Below are 18,179 nucleotides of genomic sequence, written 5' to 3' on the forward strand. Positions count from 1 at the left end.
GCATATTATCACCCATTGACAAATTCAACATTTTATGAAGAGCCCTTGCTTACACTGACATCTTCCTACCTTGTGTAAATAACAAACAATTCATTTTGTAACCTTGATTTTAAAGCCCAGCCTTTCTGCCCTTTTTTTCCTTTTTTCCTAAACAAGTGACAAAGAACAAGGAAGCTGATTGAAAGGGTCCATTATGTATCAACTTAAAGAAAGGCAAAGTGATTGATGAAACTAGCAGTCACCTTCACTGCAAGCTGCTGCACCTGTATCCTTTTTGTCAAATGACCTGAAAATCCTGCTGACAGTTTCACATTCACTACAAGGATACAGTGTAGTTTTGAATACTTTTATTTGTCTTAGAGTGTTCAAAGACAAGTTTTGGAGTCAAAACTGGATTTTCATACTTTCTAGTCTCATATTAAGAATGTAAGAAGGGCCCATATTCCCAAATCCACCTCTCAAAGATTATTAACCATACAATCCAATACAGAATTATTTCATTCTACAATGGGCTAAGATTACAGCAACTCTGTATAGGAATGCACTATGCATATGCTATTAAAATGCAATATACTTTCTCTCCATGTGTGGTAATCATGCCCTTTTTACTTTTCTTACATGAATAAGAACATTAATCTCCACCTTTGCAAAGCTTCACACAACAAATAATTACTTTCAAAGTTTATTTGACATCTAAGCAAATATTTTAGTTGATCTAGATTTTTAACATATTGCATTTAAATTACATATCGACTACTATCAATATAAATAAATATAAATATAACTAGGAGATGATGAAAGCAGACCATAGATCAGGGGTGTCAAGCATTTGGTCCAAGGGCCAGATCAGGCCCCAGGAGGGTTCCTATCAGGTCCACAAGCAACACACTGACATCTGCTTCCTTCATCCTCTCTTGCTTGCTTTGCCAGACTTGCTCAATCGCATAACAGCTACAGAGCAAAGTCTCTATTTTCTCCACTGGCTGACCATCATATGAAACAACTTGTATACAAAAGCTCACAATGCCCAGCCATTTCATGTTTTTCTCTGGGTCTTAGGCTCAAAGCATAGACCATGAGGTTTCTTTAATGAATGTCAATAAATCAGAAGTAGGTTTGCAACTTACACCCCCATGAACAACACCTGAACACATACTCAGGATTGCTACAGCACAGACACTGTCTCTAGATTTTGATGCAATAATTCAAAACAAGAGGTGTCAGTTATCAGATTGTCAAATAAACAAAATATTGAAGAGTGCTAATCTTTTAAGCATTTTTAAAATGTTTTTAAAAGATTTTTAATTATGTTTGTCTGTGTCCTTTATAAAGTTTATATCTGTGTTACCTGGCATTACATTTTACGACACACATGGTCTGGCCCAACAAGATCTAATTTATGTCAGATACAGCCTTCATAACAAATGACTTTGAATCCCCTGCCACAGATTCTTCTTCTGTAAAACAGAATTTTGCAAATGAAGATGGCTTTTGAAAAATATTTTTTTTTCAAAAGATTGGGAATATGAATCATAGAGTGAGTTCACACTATACTAAATAATGCATTTTACAACTGGATTTTTACTGTGTAAGAATAGAAAAGTCCAGTTGCAAAACACATTATTTAGTGTAGTGTGAATGCACCCACAGAATGTGCATCTTTATAGTAATGTATTTCAGTGAAAATGGCTTCAAAAATTCACAAGTTCAAAACTCAGCAGTACTGTAGAATACACACACAGCACTGTATGTGCCCATTCCATCATTGCTGGAAGATGTCATGATTTTCAGAGTGCAAAGCAAAATAATTTGTTAGCATTGGATGCAAAGCAAAAACTATTCTTTATTAATCAAATTTGAAACTTGGAAAACAGAGCCAATATGTTTGTGTGAGCAGAATAAAGGCATGCCCTTTGATACTGGACTCACTGATTAGATGACTACAAAATTTTAATCTGCAGTTAAAACTACAGTTAATTAATTTTTGATTAAGTAAATTAGAACTTTCTGCCCTATTTCATTATTTTCTTAAAATCATCTCTCCATTAGAATAACTATTTCCCCAGCTGTAACATAAACGTTTCTTCTTAAATAAAGTTTATATAGCGTGGTGTTTTGTGTTTCCCCCCCCCCAAAAAAGCATCAAATCTGGCAAGAAGCTTACCACTTTCTTTCCTAAAAAAATCTTCTTGGTATTAAGACACACTTGAGAAGCAGGAAAATCTCCAAAGGAGCTGCTGTGTTCTGTGTGGGACACAGCACCATTTCCTCTGGGCATTTATTACCTGTTAAAAACCAATCTTTTGGTGAGTGGCAGTTCAGGGTTTTTGAGAGCAAGCTGCAATATTTCTTCGGGTCTGCAGAGTCATAATTAAAGCTGAACTGAGTGGAATTGGAGAGGGAAGGTCAGCGAGGTGCCGTATGAGAGATGAGGCTGGGCTGATGGGCACCAAATGAACAAATTATGATGGGCCCCACTCAATGTGATGAGGTCAAATGCTTGTTTCTACCCACTGACAGTTCAATTTCCCTGCAATGTCTCTCGGTTCTCTATGAGCTAATTATGAATGAAAAGTTATCAACTGCCCATACCAAAAGCCGCTTAAATACTATCTCTTGGAACTCTTAATGTCAAAATATTGCACGAAACAGCATGTTGGTCCAGTTTTTGAACCAAACAATACTCCAGTTGATCTAAATATCAGCAAAAATCCATTCACTTTTGTGACTTACAGTGTATACGAGACAGATTTGCCAGCTGTCACCTGCTTAGCAAAAATAATAATTTTATCAAGCAAATCTATATTATGCTTACAATCCATTTCCACAGCAATAGCAGCATTGAGCTCATGGCTTTTCATATCATGGGCTACATAATCTTCAAACAGCACTATATATTTTTCGTGGGACGATGCTACTGGATTATTAGGTTTTAACTCCAATGTATTTCAGCATACAGATTTATTATCTTGAAGCAACTCAAGAGCAATTGACAAAATGCAAATTCCTTCCATGGAACCTGAGTTTAAGAGGTAATTTTCCACATCCTCTATTTATGATGTACAATTATTTTCTTTGCATCTATAAGCACAAACGCTTTCAACTTTTCTGAGTTCTATGACACCTGACAAAAAGCAGAATGTAACATATATGTCACCAGTTTTAAAATGTCAGTAGCAAATGGCCCATTAAAAGAGCATTCTCCTCTAAAATACTTTGAAATATTTTAGTTTATTTCAAAATCAGGATCTGTTAAAGAACACCTGATACAGTCCTACCACTTTAATATGACACTCCCTTGTTCAGCAGTTAATCACTATTAAATATTGTACCATAAGCAAGATATGCTAAATGTGGACATGGCAATTTCACCAATAACCACTTGACCTTTATTTATTATATTAACAAACAGTTATCACTCATTGAAACAAAAATTGTTTGAGTGTATAAATTGCCCCAATCAGCAGTAACACTCTGTCCACCCTCAGATTTATAACAAGTAACAGAGAGCAATTCATTGATAAGAACAAAATCTGATGAACGAAATGAGTGTTTTGCATACGTATGCTGGTTTAAGTAACCCATTGTAGCATAAAGGCAATAATAGCTTTTAATAGTCATTGACACTGTCATTGATCATAGCATTTTCTCTATATATGCATTGTAACTGCTGTACTTAGAATAATCTCTTATTACACATTGTTGATCAGGAGTTATTACTACAAAACATTACTGCTGTACCATCCTCATGTTTAAGTGGCACAATTAGCAGCACAGAAATACAGTTCATTCATTACAGAACCTTTCAGGAAGTTGATTTTTTCTAATTCTTATTGTAATTGCATTGTTCTAATCTTGTATTATAAAGGCAGCTGCTTGCCTATCATTTGTACTTTCCTCGTTAATCCTGACTCAGTGAATTAACCTTTAATTACGGCCGTTAAAATTGAAATGAGCCTCTTGTCTGGCTGGGGCTGCCCCCTTTCAGCACATGATTCTGATGAAAATTTTTAGGGTCAATGAATATGTCCCATGTCATGTCTGATAGCTGCTAAAGATGTGAGGAGGTAAATGTTACCTTAGAAAGATGTGAGTGAAATTTTAAAGAGACTAGTTTTATTGACAAAATGTAAGGTTTGCTTTTTCACTACTTAACATATCCATAGCTTCTATTATATATATCTTTAATATTGCTAGCTTTTACATCAAAAATACTCAGATTTTAAAGTATCAACTATAAAAATGAAAACAAAATATATTAACAGATCTGGAAGAAGGCTACAAAAGCAGTACTACCTTGCTTACAACAGCCTGATTAGCCCAAGTTCATCAGAGCCTGGGAGCTAACTAGGGCTGGCCGTGGTCAGTTCCTGAATGGAATACCTTCAAAGAATCCTGGGGTTGCTATGCAGAGGAAGACAATGGCCAAGCCATTTTCTCTTGCCTTGAAAACCCCATGGTTGGGGACTCTATGAGTCATTGCTACTTAACAGCAAGTTCGTCTTCTTTCTATAGATTACGTACTTTGGAAATTATTATTTTATGAAATAAGAGTGTGTTACAATTAAACCCTGTAGGTTTGGAAATTGCAGTGAACATTAGCTGTAGAGATAAAGAAACTCATAGTTACATGTGAGTCCTCATGAAGTGCAAGACAGAGAAGTTGTTTTTAATGTGATTTTTAGTTTCTTGAAGGGCTGAGAAGTGTTTCTTAGCAATTAATTCCTATACAGAGCCTGTCTTAGGCTGAAACTAAACATTAATACTGCAGACCTGTCTCTTTAAATACAAGTATGTCCATTTATACATAAAATACAGTAGACAGATATTTAAGTTCTGATAGATTCCATGTATGTATTGGTTACTTTTCCACTTTAAAAACGTTCAAAGCAACTTACAAAAGAGAGGGATGTATTTATATTACTTATTAATCTTTAGCAGCCTAAGAAGTAACAGTTGCCTACTGTTGGCCTTCTTGCTACTTTGCAGGTGGCTTCCTTTATTTTACTCCATTCAATTTTCATATTTAAAGATTTAAACTGAAGAATGGGCATTCTAAGGGGTGTAGATGTTGCTGAACTCCATGGCTTTCCAAAGCAGTTCTTCTCCCAGCTACACTCTGGTAATGGATATCTGGCAAGAAAGAGGTTACTTGAGGGACAGATGGTGGAGAAAATTATAAATGAAGATGGTCAAGAAATCTCTTTTGCTCTGAAGATTAGATATCCATCTGAAGTTACAGGTCTGCTGCTATCACATCTAGTCTAACTTTAGCCCTAGTTTGCATTTCAAATTGTACAATCACCTACAAGGTCCTCAGTAGACAGTTGCTTCAGAGAGAAAGAACTGCTTTTCAATTGCAATTATATAACCTAAACAAGGCAGGAGGTACAGTGGCTGCTCAACAAGGGGCACTGTGAAGTTTTCCCCTTCGTGCTGCACTGCAGAGATGGTGGAACAGATAACTCTGTATTTAAAGCATCCTGGGAAACTAAGAGAGAAGGAATATTATCTGCTCTAGTTACTGGGTGAAGCAGAGGCTGCTCCCCCCCATTTGCCACCCAGATCTGTTTCACCTCCTTATGGCATCAGCCATGAAGAACAGAGAAAATCTGACAGTACAACATACTTTCATCCTCCAGATATTAGACCCATGAGAAAATGTGAATAGGGTACAGTAAAAAGGGATTTCACATATAAATTTATGGCTTCACTAGATACTGTGGAGCATGCAGGGATGCGAATAGGTTACAGAAGTGATCCAATACTATGATTCTTTGATATACAATGCTGCAGTCCTAGTGACAGAAGATGGGATACTATGGTAATTCCATCAGTGTACATCCCCATCCCATTACAGATCCATCAATGGAGTTGTTTGCTTAGGTGAAACTAAATTCATGTAGAATTACTGTAATTGGTTCAGGATCATTATCTACTAAAACCAGGACTTTTGCAGAAACCAGGACTTTTGCAGAAAAAGCCCAGCAGGAACTTATTTGCATATTAGGCCACACACTCCCTGACATCACCATTGTTTAACACAGGACTTTTTGTAGAAAAAGCCCTGCAGGAATTCATAGCATATTAGGCCACACCCTCTGATGCCTAACCAGCCAGAACTGTGTTCCTATGCATTCCTGCTAAAAAAAAAAAACCCTGACTAAAAACAAGACTTCCACAATTTTATGTCACTCTCAAAATGAAGTACCAACTTAATTCTCCTGGAAATTCTGAATGAACCAGTGGAATTCCATAACTCTTTGGCAGATACTTTTCCTTAGAGCACAATGGCTGCTCTGTTGAAGTCTCTCTTGATTTATAAAATAATTGGCTCTTTTGTACAATCAGCTGAGTTCTCATACAGTTTTATGATTGCCAAAAATCCAGAGTGGAGTAAAATGGGTGCCCTAACTTTTGGAGTCTATATAATGGGATATTATCACCCTTACGAACTGTTGCCAGTTTTTCCCGCAAACCGGTCACGTCAATGAAGATTGAATCTGCTGTCATAGTGATATTACCCAAATCAATACATGTGCTGGGCCTGTAACATGCACAACATCCTCTACAAGAAATATGTATGTTATTTCTAATTCCATTTCATTGTCTGAGAATGTATGTTTGTACATGAAAGCTCACACCATCAGGGAAGGGTGGGATATAAATATGATAAAATAAATAAACACCTTGAATAAAACTTTGTTGATTTAAAAGGTGGCACTGGCCTCTAACTTTGTTCTATTACTTCAGACCAACAAGGCTGCCCACCAAGAAATAATCTTTATTCCCCTAACAAGGTACAAGATTAGAAAAATGAAATGCAAGGGAAAGAAAATCATGAAACCACATTGCTATAAAGGTAAAGGTAGTCCCCTGTGCAAGCAGCAGTCGTTTTCGACTCTGGGGTGATGTTACTTTCACAATGTTTTCAAGGCAGACTTTTTACAGGGTGGTTTGCCATTTCCATTGCCATACAGTAATGAAAGCCTAGTAATTCTATCCTTGGTTGTTGACTGGTTGTGGTGAATGGGGAATCTAATGGGAAATAAAGGGTGAAAAGAAAAACATATGTTGCCTTATCTGGAAGAGAAAAATCCATTGGGCTTTGATCCAGGGCAGAAGAGAAGAAAGGCTCATAGGGGCAAAGTGAAAACTCAAACCAAAACCAACTAAGCAGCTGGGGGATTCAAAGTGAGGGATTCAGTGATTCAGCAAAGGGGCAAAGGACCGGGAAGCAAGCCAACTGCAAAACTGAGGAAGCTGACATATTTTAAACTAGCTAGAAAGCAGAGTGCTTGAGATGCTCCTTTTATAGGGCTTGGGGCACCAGAGATTTGGATCCAGACTGTAGGGTACTTCACTCAGAAAGAAACACATGAATTTGAGATGGAGTGATCAAATGACTGAGATGGGGGACAAGAGCAGGCTGGTCCAACAAAAACTGAACAGGAATTTAATGATATTTTCTAAGGTTCAGGATTGAATTACCAGGGCAAGCGAAATGAACAGGAGAGTTCTGTAGCAACAGGTCATTAACAAGAAAAGTTAATTTGTTTGGGACAAGAGAGCTCCTAGAGCTGAGGATAAAAGGCCTTTAATTAATATATCCTTTGGAGTGTTTCAGCAGATGGGCTACTCTGTGGGAGGATCCAGAGAATCTTTTAGGGATGTGCAAATACAGGGATATCTGCAGTGAGAGATGGCCTTGATGGCAACAGTAAAGACTGAGCAGTGGACATCAAATGATAAAAACAGAACCTGTGATCAGATCAGGAAAAAAATTATAACCTACAGCAGTCAGCTACCATGTTTTTCAGTAACTTCATCTGGTGACTGCATCCCAGAGGACCCTAAACTATACTGCATTCTTCAGCTAGTTAAGTTTAGATAATGAACAATATGGTAACCTTTCTCCCCAAAGTGGCTGGACTTATATGCTATACTGGCTCCGCATTGTCTTATAAGCACACCTCAACATGCTGGTTTTTAGTTACAGCCAACACTGTTCATATTTTTAGTCTTAGCAATTTACCACCTGGAAAATTTAACTGAGCTTAATCATTGGCTTGGATCTTGAGGAAAATCTCCACTAATGGAATGACAAGCCACTCCCTAGGAACAGCATGAAGGGGAAATTGGCAAAAATTGCCTATCCCAGGAATGACTGGCAGGACCCAACTCATTATGAATAACTGAAGATTTACCAAAATCTATATATATGCCAAGTCAAAACACAGTGAACCATTCATTCCTCAAAATCTATTAAATTTGAACTACAATACAGATGGCTTTATATTGATCTGGAGTTCAGCCTTCCATCACCGTTGACCTTTATTTATTTACGAAGTTTCTATGCTACCTCTCCAGAGAACCTGCTCAAAGTAGCTTACAAAATAAAACTTCTTTCTTTGATATTAGTTTCATATAGTATTTATGTTTGATTTTGTGGTCATTAGCTGATTAATGAATTCTTGATTTGGCTTGTAAGTTTTAGTTAAATTTATACTCTGCAAAAGACAATTTCTCAAATGCTAAATTATACGTCTGGGTTTTGAAATGATTTTTACTTTATTTAAAAATAATTACATTTAAATAAGAATCACAATTGTCCACCATAACTAAACCTAAACAGCAATACTTAGGAAGTTATCATCTGAAGTAAACTGGATTGGTGAAAGGTCAGAATGTGACTTTTAAACTAATTTGCTTGAAATGCTGCATGCTGTAATATCACATTTCTTGATAAACAGAATACCAAAGAAATTTGAAATCTATTTTAAAAAGAGAATGAAAAAAAGGACATCCTTAAATAGTAAGTGCCCAAATTCCAAACTAAGAAAAGTGCTCCTGTAAATAAACTTATTCTTTATTGATGAGTGAATTGCTTTCCCAGTTTCAAGGAGGGGATTAAAAAACAAACAAACCCAACAATGCATTCTATGCATTTGAAGAAGTTAGATCTGACAGATGAAAGCTTATGCTCAGGTAAATTTAGTTAATCTTAAAAATGCTGCTTAATTTCATTTTTACTTTGCTATAGTCTGTGGATCAACTTAACACCTTTAAATACAGTCAACTCCCTACCTATCCTACCAGGAAAGTACTTAGAAAATATCTGTTTTCCTTTTTATTTAGTATGAGCTACAAACATGATTTTAAGTTTTATTCTTTACAGATTTCCAATAGAAATTAGGGTTGTTGACATGACTACTGGAAAACAAACACAATGTGCACTATACAGGCTAAAAATGAGGGGATCTTATATCCTCTATTCTGTTTGGCCTTTAACCTCTGATTTAGGCACACCTATTGAAGACACTATCTCATATGGCATAACAAGATATATTGCATTGGTGCAGCAAGTCAATAATATGGACTAGTACGAATATCGCTGCCTTAATGTACATGACCAAATAAGATTAATATATACCATTAGGTAAATAATGTATTCACAGTAGCCTTTACTGCCTCCAGACAACATGCTTTCTCACTTGCTTTTCCTGTTTAAGTAGTTTAGCACAGTGTGGCAATTGTACCCTACATCTTAGCTTTGGTAAAAGTTATCCTGAATAAGTATAATTTAAAATGTCTGTGTGAACTTTAGCTGAATTTTAGGCCAAAGCAATTTGTTTGAATCAGAAACATATTGCATTCTGTCTGTTCCCACAGTCATCAGAAGATTGAATTAAAGAATATATTTTTTTCTAAAACCTTTCTCAAATTTTGCACAAGTCACTGATTTGCTCTCTATTAAAAAAAAGAGATGACAGAGGTGGGGAGGGGCATGTTCACACATCAGTTTCCTCACTTCTCTGTCACTCTTCTCTGAATAGGCAGGAAACAAAAGCCATTTAATACCTTTAATTAGGACCAACCAAAATGACACAAAAGTGTGCAAAGCTTTTGAATTCTCAAAAATGCTTCATCAAGCTGTATGTTAAAAATAAAAGGAAAGCTGGATGTTAAAAATAAAAGGAAGGATGCAGCATCTTATAGGGCCACTGCATTATTTGTCTGCATCCTATAGGATGTCTATATAATGCTCAGGTAACCTCACTGGTCACAGGGTGTAAGCTAGGCTGGTATCATACTGCACTCCTAGCATTCTGGGAAGAAATAAAAAATGGAAGCATCCCATTTGTCTATTATGTTGTCTGTAATTATGTTACCTCAGCATGAAGTATCCATATATTCATTAGGCTTTTTGCTGAATATCCTAGAAAATACTAACCTCTTCCTGAGTTCAAGTTGACATGCTGTATAGACACACAGTTCATTCTGGAGGAAAACACCAACTAAATAAAACAAACTATCAAGAGTTCAACTTTTATAAACCTTCCCTTTAAGCATCCCCCTTTGTTCATTGTCAGGCATAGTCATATTTGAGAATGTAATTTTTCTGTTATGTCTTGTATCAATGCAGCAATCATGGGGTGTAATACCTATAACAGAGCTCTCATACCCAGAGTGCCTTTCTCATTAACTTCAATGAGCCTGATCCATTAGTGTATTTCTTTGCTTGTAGATCAAGCCACCCTGTCAACAAGAAACCCATAAAACACAAGAGGTAGATATTATATGTCCATTCTTGTTATTCCAGAATCGATTGTGCCAGTGGTGTGGTGCAGCTCTGAAGTGAATACAGTTGCCCTGGGGCTGCACCATGCCATCAGAAGACAATATCTCAAAACAAGACCACTGTTGAAAACAAGGAGCTGGACCAGCAGAATGTGGTCACTCGAGTCGCCAACCTACCTTTCATGAGTTCAACCTATGACATAGACTCCTCGGCTTATGCCTCCACAAAGGAGATCTACCCCTAGCTCAAGTCTGTCTGCGATGTGGCAGAGAAGAGCACAAAGACACACACGGTGGTCTCTGTGAGCATGACCCAGCCCCTTTTGACCAAGCTGGAACCTCAGATTGCAACAGCCAATGAGTATGCAAGAGACTGGATAAATTGGAAGAAAAGCTACCCATTTTGCAGTAGCCATCTGAGAAGGTTGTTGCCAGCACCAAGGAAGTGGTCTCAAGCACTGTCAATGGGGCCAAGTGCTGAGGCCAGTGGCATGAACGGGGTGGTGGACATGACCAGATCAGTGGCGTCAAGCAGTGTGAATACTGTCATGGGGTCCAGAGTGGGCCATATGGTGGCAAACAGCATGGATGCTATACTAGACATATCAAAAGACCTTAAAGATCATTACCTGCCTGTGACAGCAAGAAGCAATTGAAATGACTGTCGCATTGGATTGCTCTGAGTTAGCCACCATAAAGCAACTAAATGAGTGTCAGAGCTATTTTATCCATCAGCCAGAGGTGGAGTTGCAGACCCTGACCATGTTCTGGGGTCTGACTCAACAGCTACAGGGCTTCTGCTTGACCCTCATCTCCAGTGTCCAAGGCCTTCCAGCTTGCATCCAGGTCAAAGTCCAACACCTCCAGTACACAGTAGAGGACCTCCATGTGTCCTTCTCAACAGCCCACTCCTTCCAGGATGTTTCAGTCACCATCTTGGCCCAGAGCTGCAAGCGAATCTCTAAGACATGCAAGGCTGTGGATGAGGTGCTCTACTATGTGGTCTCGCACATTCCCCTCCCATGGTTTTTGCCCCCAACTTTGTGGAGCTTCTGGAAGATTCCAGTGCAAAGTAGAATATTCTGTCCAGGCCTGCAAAGGACTGAAGGAGAAGCTGGACAGCCCACAAGCCGAGTCAAAGACCTCCAGGTTTATGTTGCAAGTTTCCAAAATGTCTACTGTGGCTTTTGTGCAAAGACTTCTGGGAGTTCTGTTGGAAGGACTTTGGCAAAACTACAATTCCTAGGTATTAGGAAAATTTGTTCTTTCAGTGTTGCTTCAGAAATCCCTTTTGGTCTGTAATGTTCAGATGTCCCTTCTAAAAATCAGAATGGATATGAATGACCCATGACAAAGTTTGGCTGGCTTATTAAGAACAGAGTGGCTAGAATTGTACTAATTTTATCTCTGGATGAATAGATTTCTGCAGAATCTCTTTGCCAGTATCCCTAAGAGCAAGCTGTTTCAGTGTTTCAAGACACTATCTCACTTAGCTCATGTAGCATTGTTCATATTTGTTTTCCAGAATCCACATGTTAAGCCTTTTTTAGATGTCTAGAAAAATGTTTTTTTTCCTTTCCCAATCCACTTTAAGGGCATTAAGAGCACCCGGAAATACAGTTTTCAGATAGAATATGGCAAAAGGTCAATCAGCATACACCAAGACTTCTAAAGTTAAACAATCAGATAATGGTAATTATTTAAAAGAGCATGATGGTACCTATTTAATGATTGCTCTAGGTAGGTTTGCAACAAAGCAAACCTTTTTTTAGTTTTACAGAAGCATTTCTGAGCATTGATAGCCTTGCATCTACCCTGTTGATAGTTTTCAGACATTGCTTTGTCATACATAGATATTTCAGAAGAATGGTCAGCAGCTGTTCAAGGGGTAAATATAGGATATCAACTCTAAATTAGACCTAGATTATTAGAATTTTTTTTTTGCTTCATTTGTATCCCACTTTTCTCCCCAGGGGTGACTCAGAGTGGCTTACAAAATCAGACTCCTCTCCTCCATTTTTTCCTCACAACAAACCTGTGAGATAGGTTAGGTAGGCTGGTAGAGTTGCCAGCCTCAAGTGGGGTCTAGAGATCTCCTGCTTTTACAACTGATCTCCAGCTGGCAGAGATCAGCTTCTCTGGAGAAAATGGCTACTTTGAAGGGTGAACTCTATGCCATTGTACCATGCTGAGGTCCATCCCCTCCCCTCCCCAAACCCCACCCTCTCCCAGATCCACCCCCAAAGTCTCCAGGTACTTTTCAAATCAGACCTGCCAATCTTAGGTGAAAATGTGGGTCTGGCCCAAGGTCACTCAGCTTCCACAGCAGAGCAGGGATTCAAACCTGGGTCTCCCCAGTCTCAGTCTGACACTCTAAATACTAAGCCACGCTGGCTCTCAGAGCATCTTCCATATTTTGTATTTTATCTACATATGAAGAATGAAGATAAAAGTGTAAAAAGTATGCAAGCTAACTGTAAGATGAATAAACTAATCCATGAAAAAGTGACTTACATCAATGACTGAAGTACCTGACAAACTTAAGCCTTCAAGATCAGTAACTGAAGTAGGAGAGAGAAGAGTCACACTGGAAAGTGTTACAGGAGCTGATACAGGATTAACTGCAGAAAATAAATAGTTGGAAAGGACAGTTAAGTAACTGAATGAAATAAATTTTATTAAGTAAACTATACTGAAATGGTTGTGGATGTTTTGTGTCTGAAATTCAAATATTTATTTATTTTATTAGACTTATATCTTGTCCTACCCCACAACTGGGCTCATATCCCAAAAGCTAAAAATGGGCTGTTCCTTTCTTTCTTTCATGAATATACTATGTGAAGGAGCAGGACTTGTGAAGTACTTACAGTCATCCAAGTCTAGCAGCGACACTTCTTTAGGTGGACCTCTCTTCTCCTGCAACGTTTTCTTTTCCTTCTGCAAAACCATATAAAGTTTTATCATTTATTTTAAAAATTAAATATTTATCATAAAAGCCCTCTTACATGTTTGTACATCTGAAACAATGCACTCTTTTGGCTCAGCCTTCTCAAATGAATTTTGCATGCCTCTTCAACTCTATTGCTCCAGTGTTACCTATTATATCAGTACAAAATGGCTGGGGTATTTAGGGTCTGTGGCTTGCTGCTCCCACAGTAATATCATCCAGCTCCTATAAGCCTATTCTATTTAGTTTTTAAAAAACATTTGTGATATATAGTATATTAAAATTATATTAACATGCCCTTTCCAACATATCCTTAGGTCCTGAGTTTGCATTCATTCTCTTCACAACCATAACTTAGTCTTAACTGATTTCTTCAGCTTGCCTATTCAAACACATGAACAAACTAGAAGCTTTGGCCAAGCAGGGACAAACTGCAGAGATCTTTAATCTTTTATGGCCTCAGAGCTGGCACTCTTGATTATATGATATTTTTAAAATGTTATCATGACCACTGACCAAACTAGATGAACTGGAGAAAATGACTGTGTAAACAGATGGTGGTATCCAGGGCTTTTTAAAAGAAGGAATGCAAATGCACAGGGTATTGCCTAATATGCAAATGAGTTACTGCTGGGTTTTATGTACAAAAAAAGCCCTGGTGGTACCAAGCAAGAGGAATGCCCACTAGATGTTCATAACTCTAAAACAACACTCTCTTCCCAAGAATTGTAGACTCCATTTCTTAACTGGAGAGGCATGAAAGTTCTCTCCTATTCCAGCCTCAGGAGAATCCAGATCATCTATGTGTATCTGAAGTGCAAGCCATGGCATAAATCTTAAAGAGCTGTAAGAAGCTGTAAATACCTTATCTCATGTGTTGGGCAAGTTTGTGGATCTTTATATTTATCAAAAATAATCATCCTTGCTAGACAAAGGTACTTGGGAAATGAGATCATATCCTACTTCTTTTCTGTGTCTACTTCTACTTCAGGTGTGTGACCTATTATTTTTGTACTCTGTTTGCCCTCTTCTCTGTTTTTAATTATTCATTTTATTTAAAATATTTATATTCTACCTTTGGTTTGGAAAACATAACCAGGGCAAGTAATAATCTAACATACACAATATAAAAAAACTAAATTACAATATTGAAGCTAAAAGAAAAGGCAAAATCCCTTCTTTATGCCAGTCACTTAAAGAATCTTCTTAGTCTCAAGAAAAGTACACTGTGCTGATCAGACCATTTGCTCATCAGGCAAATCCATTTTTAATAATTCATGGCAGCCATGCAAATTTGTAGCCTTATGTCCTGAATGCTGTTCTCAAATTTGAACTCACAAAACAACAAAAGATGTCAAATTCCCATGCAGCACATTCGACATATTATAACCAACTAGAAACAATCTTTTAAGATATCTGATAGCATCATGCAAATATATTCTGCACTGTCTTTGAACCTCATTGAAAAAGACTGCCTATAGCCCATATCTTTCATAAGAATTTGTCTTTTGAATATGGAAAGATCCAGAAAAGCTAGGACTTTCAGTACAATTGACAATTTAAAGGACATAGAGAACACCAAAAGTTGAACGGTGAAACCAGTATGATTTGTGAATAAGATCATTTTTCACCACTAGATGGTGCAACCTCAAATAATTCTGAGCTGAAGTAAAATTTTGGCTTTACTGAAAATTAATGGAGATGTGTCAGTCTTCTAGATTTCAAAGAATATAGATTCTGAATTTGAACTTCAGGGACACACAGAGAGCAAAGTTCAACTTTTATATAGTTTTCTTTCCTTGGAAAACCATTATTCTCTTGATTAGTGGGGGAAGGGGGAGAGTGAGGACTAGTGAACAAGCCCAAACCTCTTCTGAATGAGGGAAGTGTCTATTGGTGGAAGTTTCACAGATACCATTTAAAAATCCAAATAAAGAAAAAGAAAGGTGATTATATAGTCTCCCCTTTATGATAAAATGGGTTACAAATACATTTTTACTCACAGATAGGGAATGCAATCCTTTAATTACTTGCCATGAGTATGGGAAATGTATATAATTGGGGGAAGGGAATGTGTCAGCACAAACTATAAATGTCCACACATAAATTGATTAATAATGACACTTTCCCAACATGTAAAAGACAACATATATTTCTGTTTATCTAGACATACTTCTGGAGTACCAAGAATCCCCATGCTCACATCTGCAGACAAATATAAGATTCAGCCCCAGAATTTGGCTGGCAACATTACAGTCCTTTCAAAGTCTTTGAATTCCACCATTACATGAGATACAAAATAAATATCCCTTCTGTCTTCCAAGTTTCATACTTACAGAAAACTCAAGAGGGGTCTTTTATACTTCTTCCAAATGAATTTAATCCACCAGCCTGTGAACCTTGCATAAGTAATCTTCCTGCTACCCACCCCTAGAAAGCCCTTCTGATCCTGGAAATGCTGATTCCCAAGACTGTATGACCCACATGACACATGATGTAATAGTCACATGGGATCAATGGGCTGCAATGAAGAGGAGGAAGGGGGAGAAATTGCTTTCAGAACAGCTCCACTGACAGAAGACACAAGAAATGCTATTTTGCTCTCTTTTCCCTCCTAGCTGCAGCCCACCAATCCCACATGGCTGCATACAAGTCCTGCACCCCAGCAATTACCTTTCTTGGAGTCAGAAGAAACTGCTGGGAAAAGGGGAAACAGGGAAGATTTGTGAACATCAACATCATCTACTGATGGGCTGCCAAATCCAATCCAGCATCTCTAAGGATAGTGCAATGTAAATGGCTGATCCCACCTTTGTCAAAGTTTTCTCTGTGTATAACAGGCCTTGACAGAGGCCAGCCAAAGATTATACACCCCAGAAAATTCATTTGCCTCTCACACAAATCCATTTGACTAATTACAGAAGCTAAGAATCTGCCACAATTAATTGTGACTAAGGGCTGTACCAGATGTTACAGCAGTCATGGGTCCTACCTCTAAAGTTGGTTTAGAGCCATTTAAAAATGCATCCTAGCCAAGTCTGTAGCAGGAAGAGCGGATGTTGTCTCCCATCCTCATAGTGCCAAAACACCCCCATACACTTCTGGCACTTGAAAAGACACTGGAGGGGGCAAGATCCCCTGTTATTGCCGTGCTGCAGGCCCTCATGGCATTTTTAAATGTCTGGGTAGGCTATGGGTAAGGACCAGTGGCTGCTGTAACATCTAGTTTGGCCCTAAGTCCTAATGAAATCATTTGGCGGTCCATCCAATTAGCTCCAATGGGACTTAAACACAACTATAACCAGATTCACATGTTGAATGTTGCACTATTATAATTATTTGACTCCTGGATATTGTTGTCCAGCCATGAATACTGTAGCAATCCCTATTTACATTCCAATGAAAGTTTAGCTGGATCAGAGTGAAGAATACTAGTGGATAGGAATAAGCCCTTCCTAATAACAAGGAAAGGAAAGGAAAGGTCCCCTGTGCAAGCACCAGTCGTTTCTGACTCTGGGGTGACATTGCTTTCACAACATTTTCACGGCAGACTTTTTATGGGGTGGTTTGCCATTGCCTTCCCCAGTCATCTACACTTTTCCCCACAGCAAGCTAGGTACTCATTATACCGACCTCGGAAGGACGGAAGGCTGAGTCAATCTCAAGCTGGCTACCTGAACCAGCTTTCGCTGGGATCAAACTCAGGTCGTGAGCAGAGCTTAGGACTACAGTACTGCAGCTTTAACACTCTGCGCCATGAGGCTAGATAGACGGAATATAAATAGATTTATTTCAAGCCATAAAAAATAGAGTCCATCAACAATAATATGCCAACAAACATGGAAAACAAAACAATGACCTACAGACAAGAAATACTCGATTTACATTCCAAATACTAAAAAAAGGAGATGTCAAAGACTGAAGCAACTATCAGACCATCATGTTAATTGCACATTTGAATGATGCTCAAAAACTTACAACAAAGACTGTTACCATATATGGAATGAGAAATGCCAGATGTTCAAGCTGGAGTCAGAAAAGGAAAAGGCATATTGCATTAAAAGCTAGAGAGCATATGCACATAAGATAGTTTCAGAAGAAAAGCTGTTTGTGTTTCATAGTTTACAGCAAAGCTTTTGGCTGTATGGATCAAGAAAAGCTACGGTTGGTTTTAAAAGTGTGTGGTACAACATCTGATTTGACACAACATCTGATTTGATGTTCAATCTGTATTCTGGTCAAGAGGCTACTGTTAGGACACAATATGGAGAAACAGAACAGTTTCTAACTGGCAAAGGTGTCAGAGAAGGAATATTTCATCTCCCTGTCTCTTTCATCTATACGCAGAACATATCAGAAGGAAAACTGGATAAGATTTAGATGACAGTGGAGTAAAAATTGGCAGAAGGAACATTAACAATTTGAGATATGCAGGTGATACCACACCGCTGGTAGAAAACAGTGAAGACTTCAAACTACTTATGAAGGTTAAAACAGAAAATGCCAAAGTAGGATTATAGCCTTCTCCACCTCCTCAGTGTGAAGTTTCAAAGGGACCAGGAATCCCTCTATCTCTTTTCCTAGCCAATCTAGAAGTTTGCCTCCGACTTTACTTGAGATCTTGCCATCATCCTCCAAGATCAGGAAATCC

At 38.0% G+C, this 18,179-nt stretch overlaps 1 protein-coding gene across 1 annotated transcript in view; it reads right to left on the reverse strand.

The window, feature by feature from the left end:
- The window catches only part of AP3B1 (adaptor related protein complex 3 subunit beta 1), a 364,644-nt gene that overhangs the window by 115,437 nt on the left and 231,028 nt on the right, over positions 1 to 18,179 (reverse strand). The window contains exons 21-22 of the mRNA XM_060235861.1: positions 13,449 to 13,518; positions 13,096 to 13,202 (exon numbers count right to left, since the gene is read on the reverse strand). Of these exons, the coding sequence (XP_060091844.1) occupies positions 13,096 to 13,202; positions 13,449 to 13,518 (177 nt within the window). The remainder of the gene's footprint in view (positions 1 to 13,095; positions 13,203 to 13,448; positions 13,519 to 18,179) is intronic.

This window comes from Heteronotia binoei, chromosome 4, assembly GCF_032191835.1.
Source record: "Heteronotia binoei isolate CCM8104 ecotype False Entrance Well chromosome 4, APGP_CSIRO_Hbin_v1, whole genome shotgun sequence".
Taxonomy (NCBI): domain Eukaryota; kingdom Metazoa; phylum Chordata; class Lepidosauria; order Squamata; family Gekkonidae; genus Heteronotia; species Heteronotia binoei.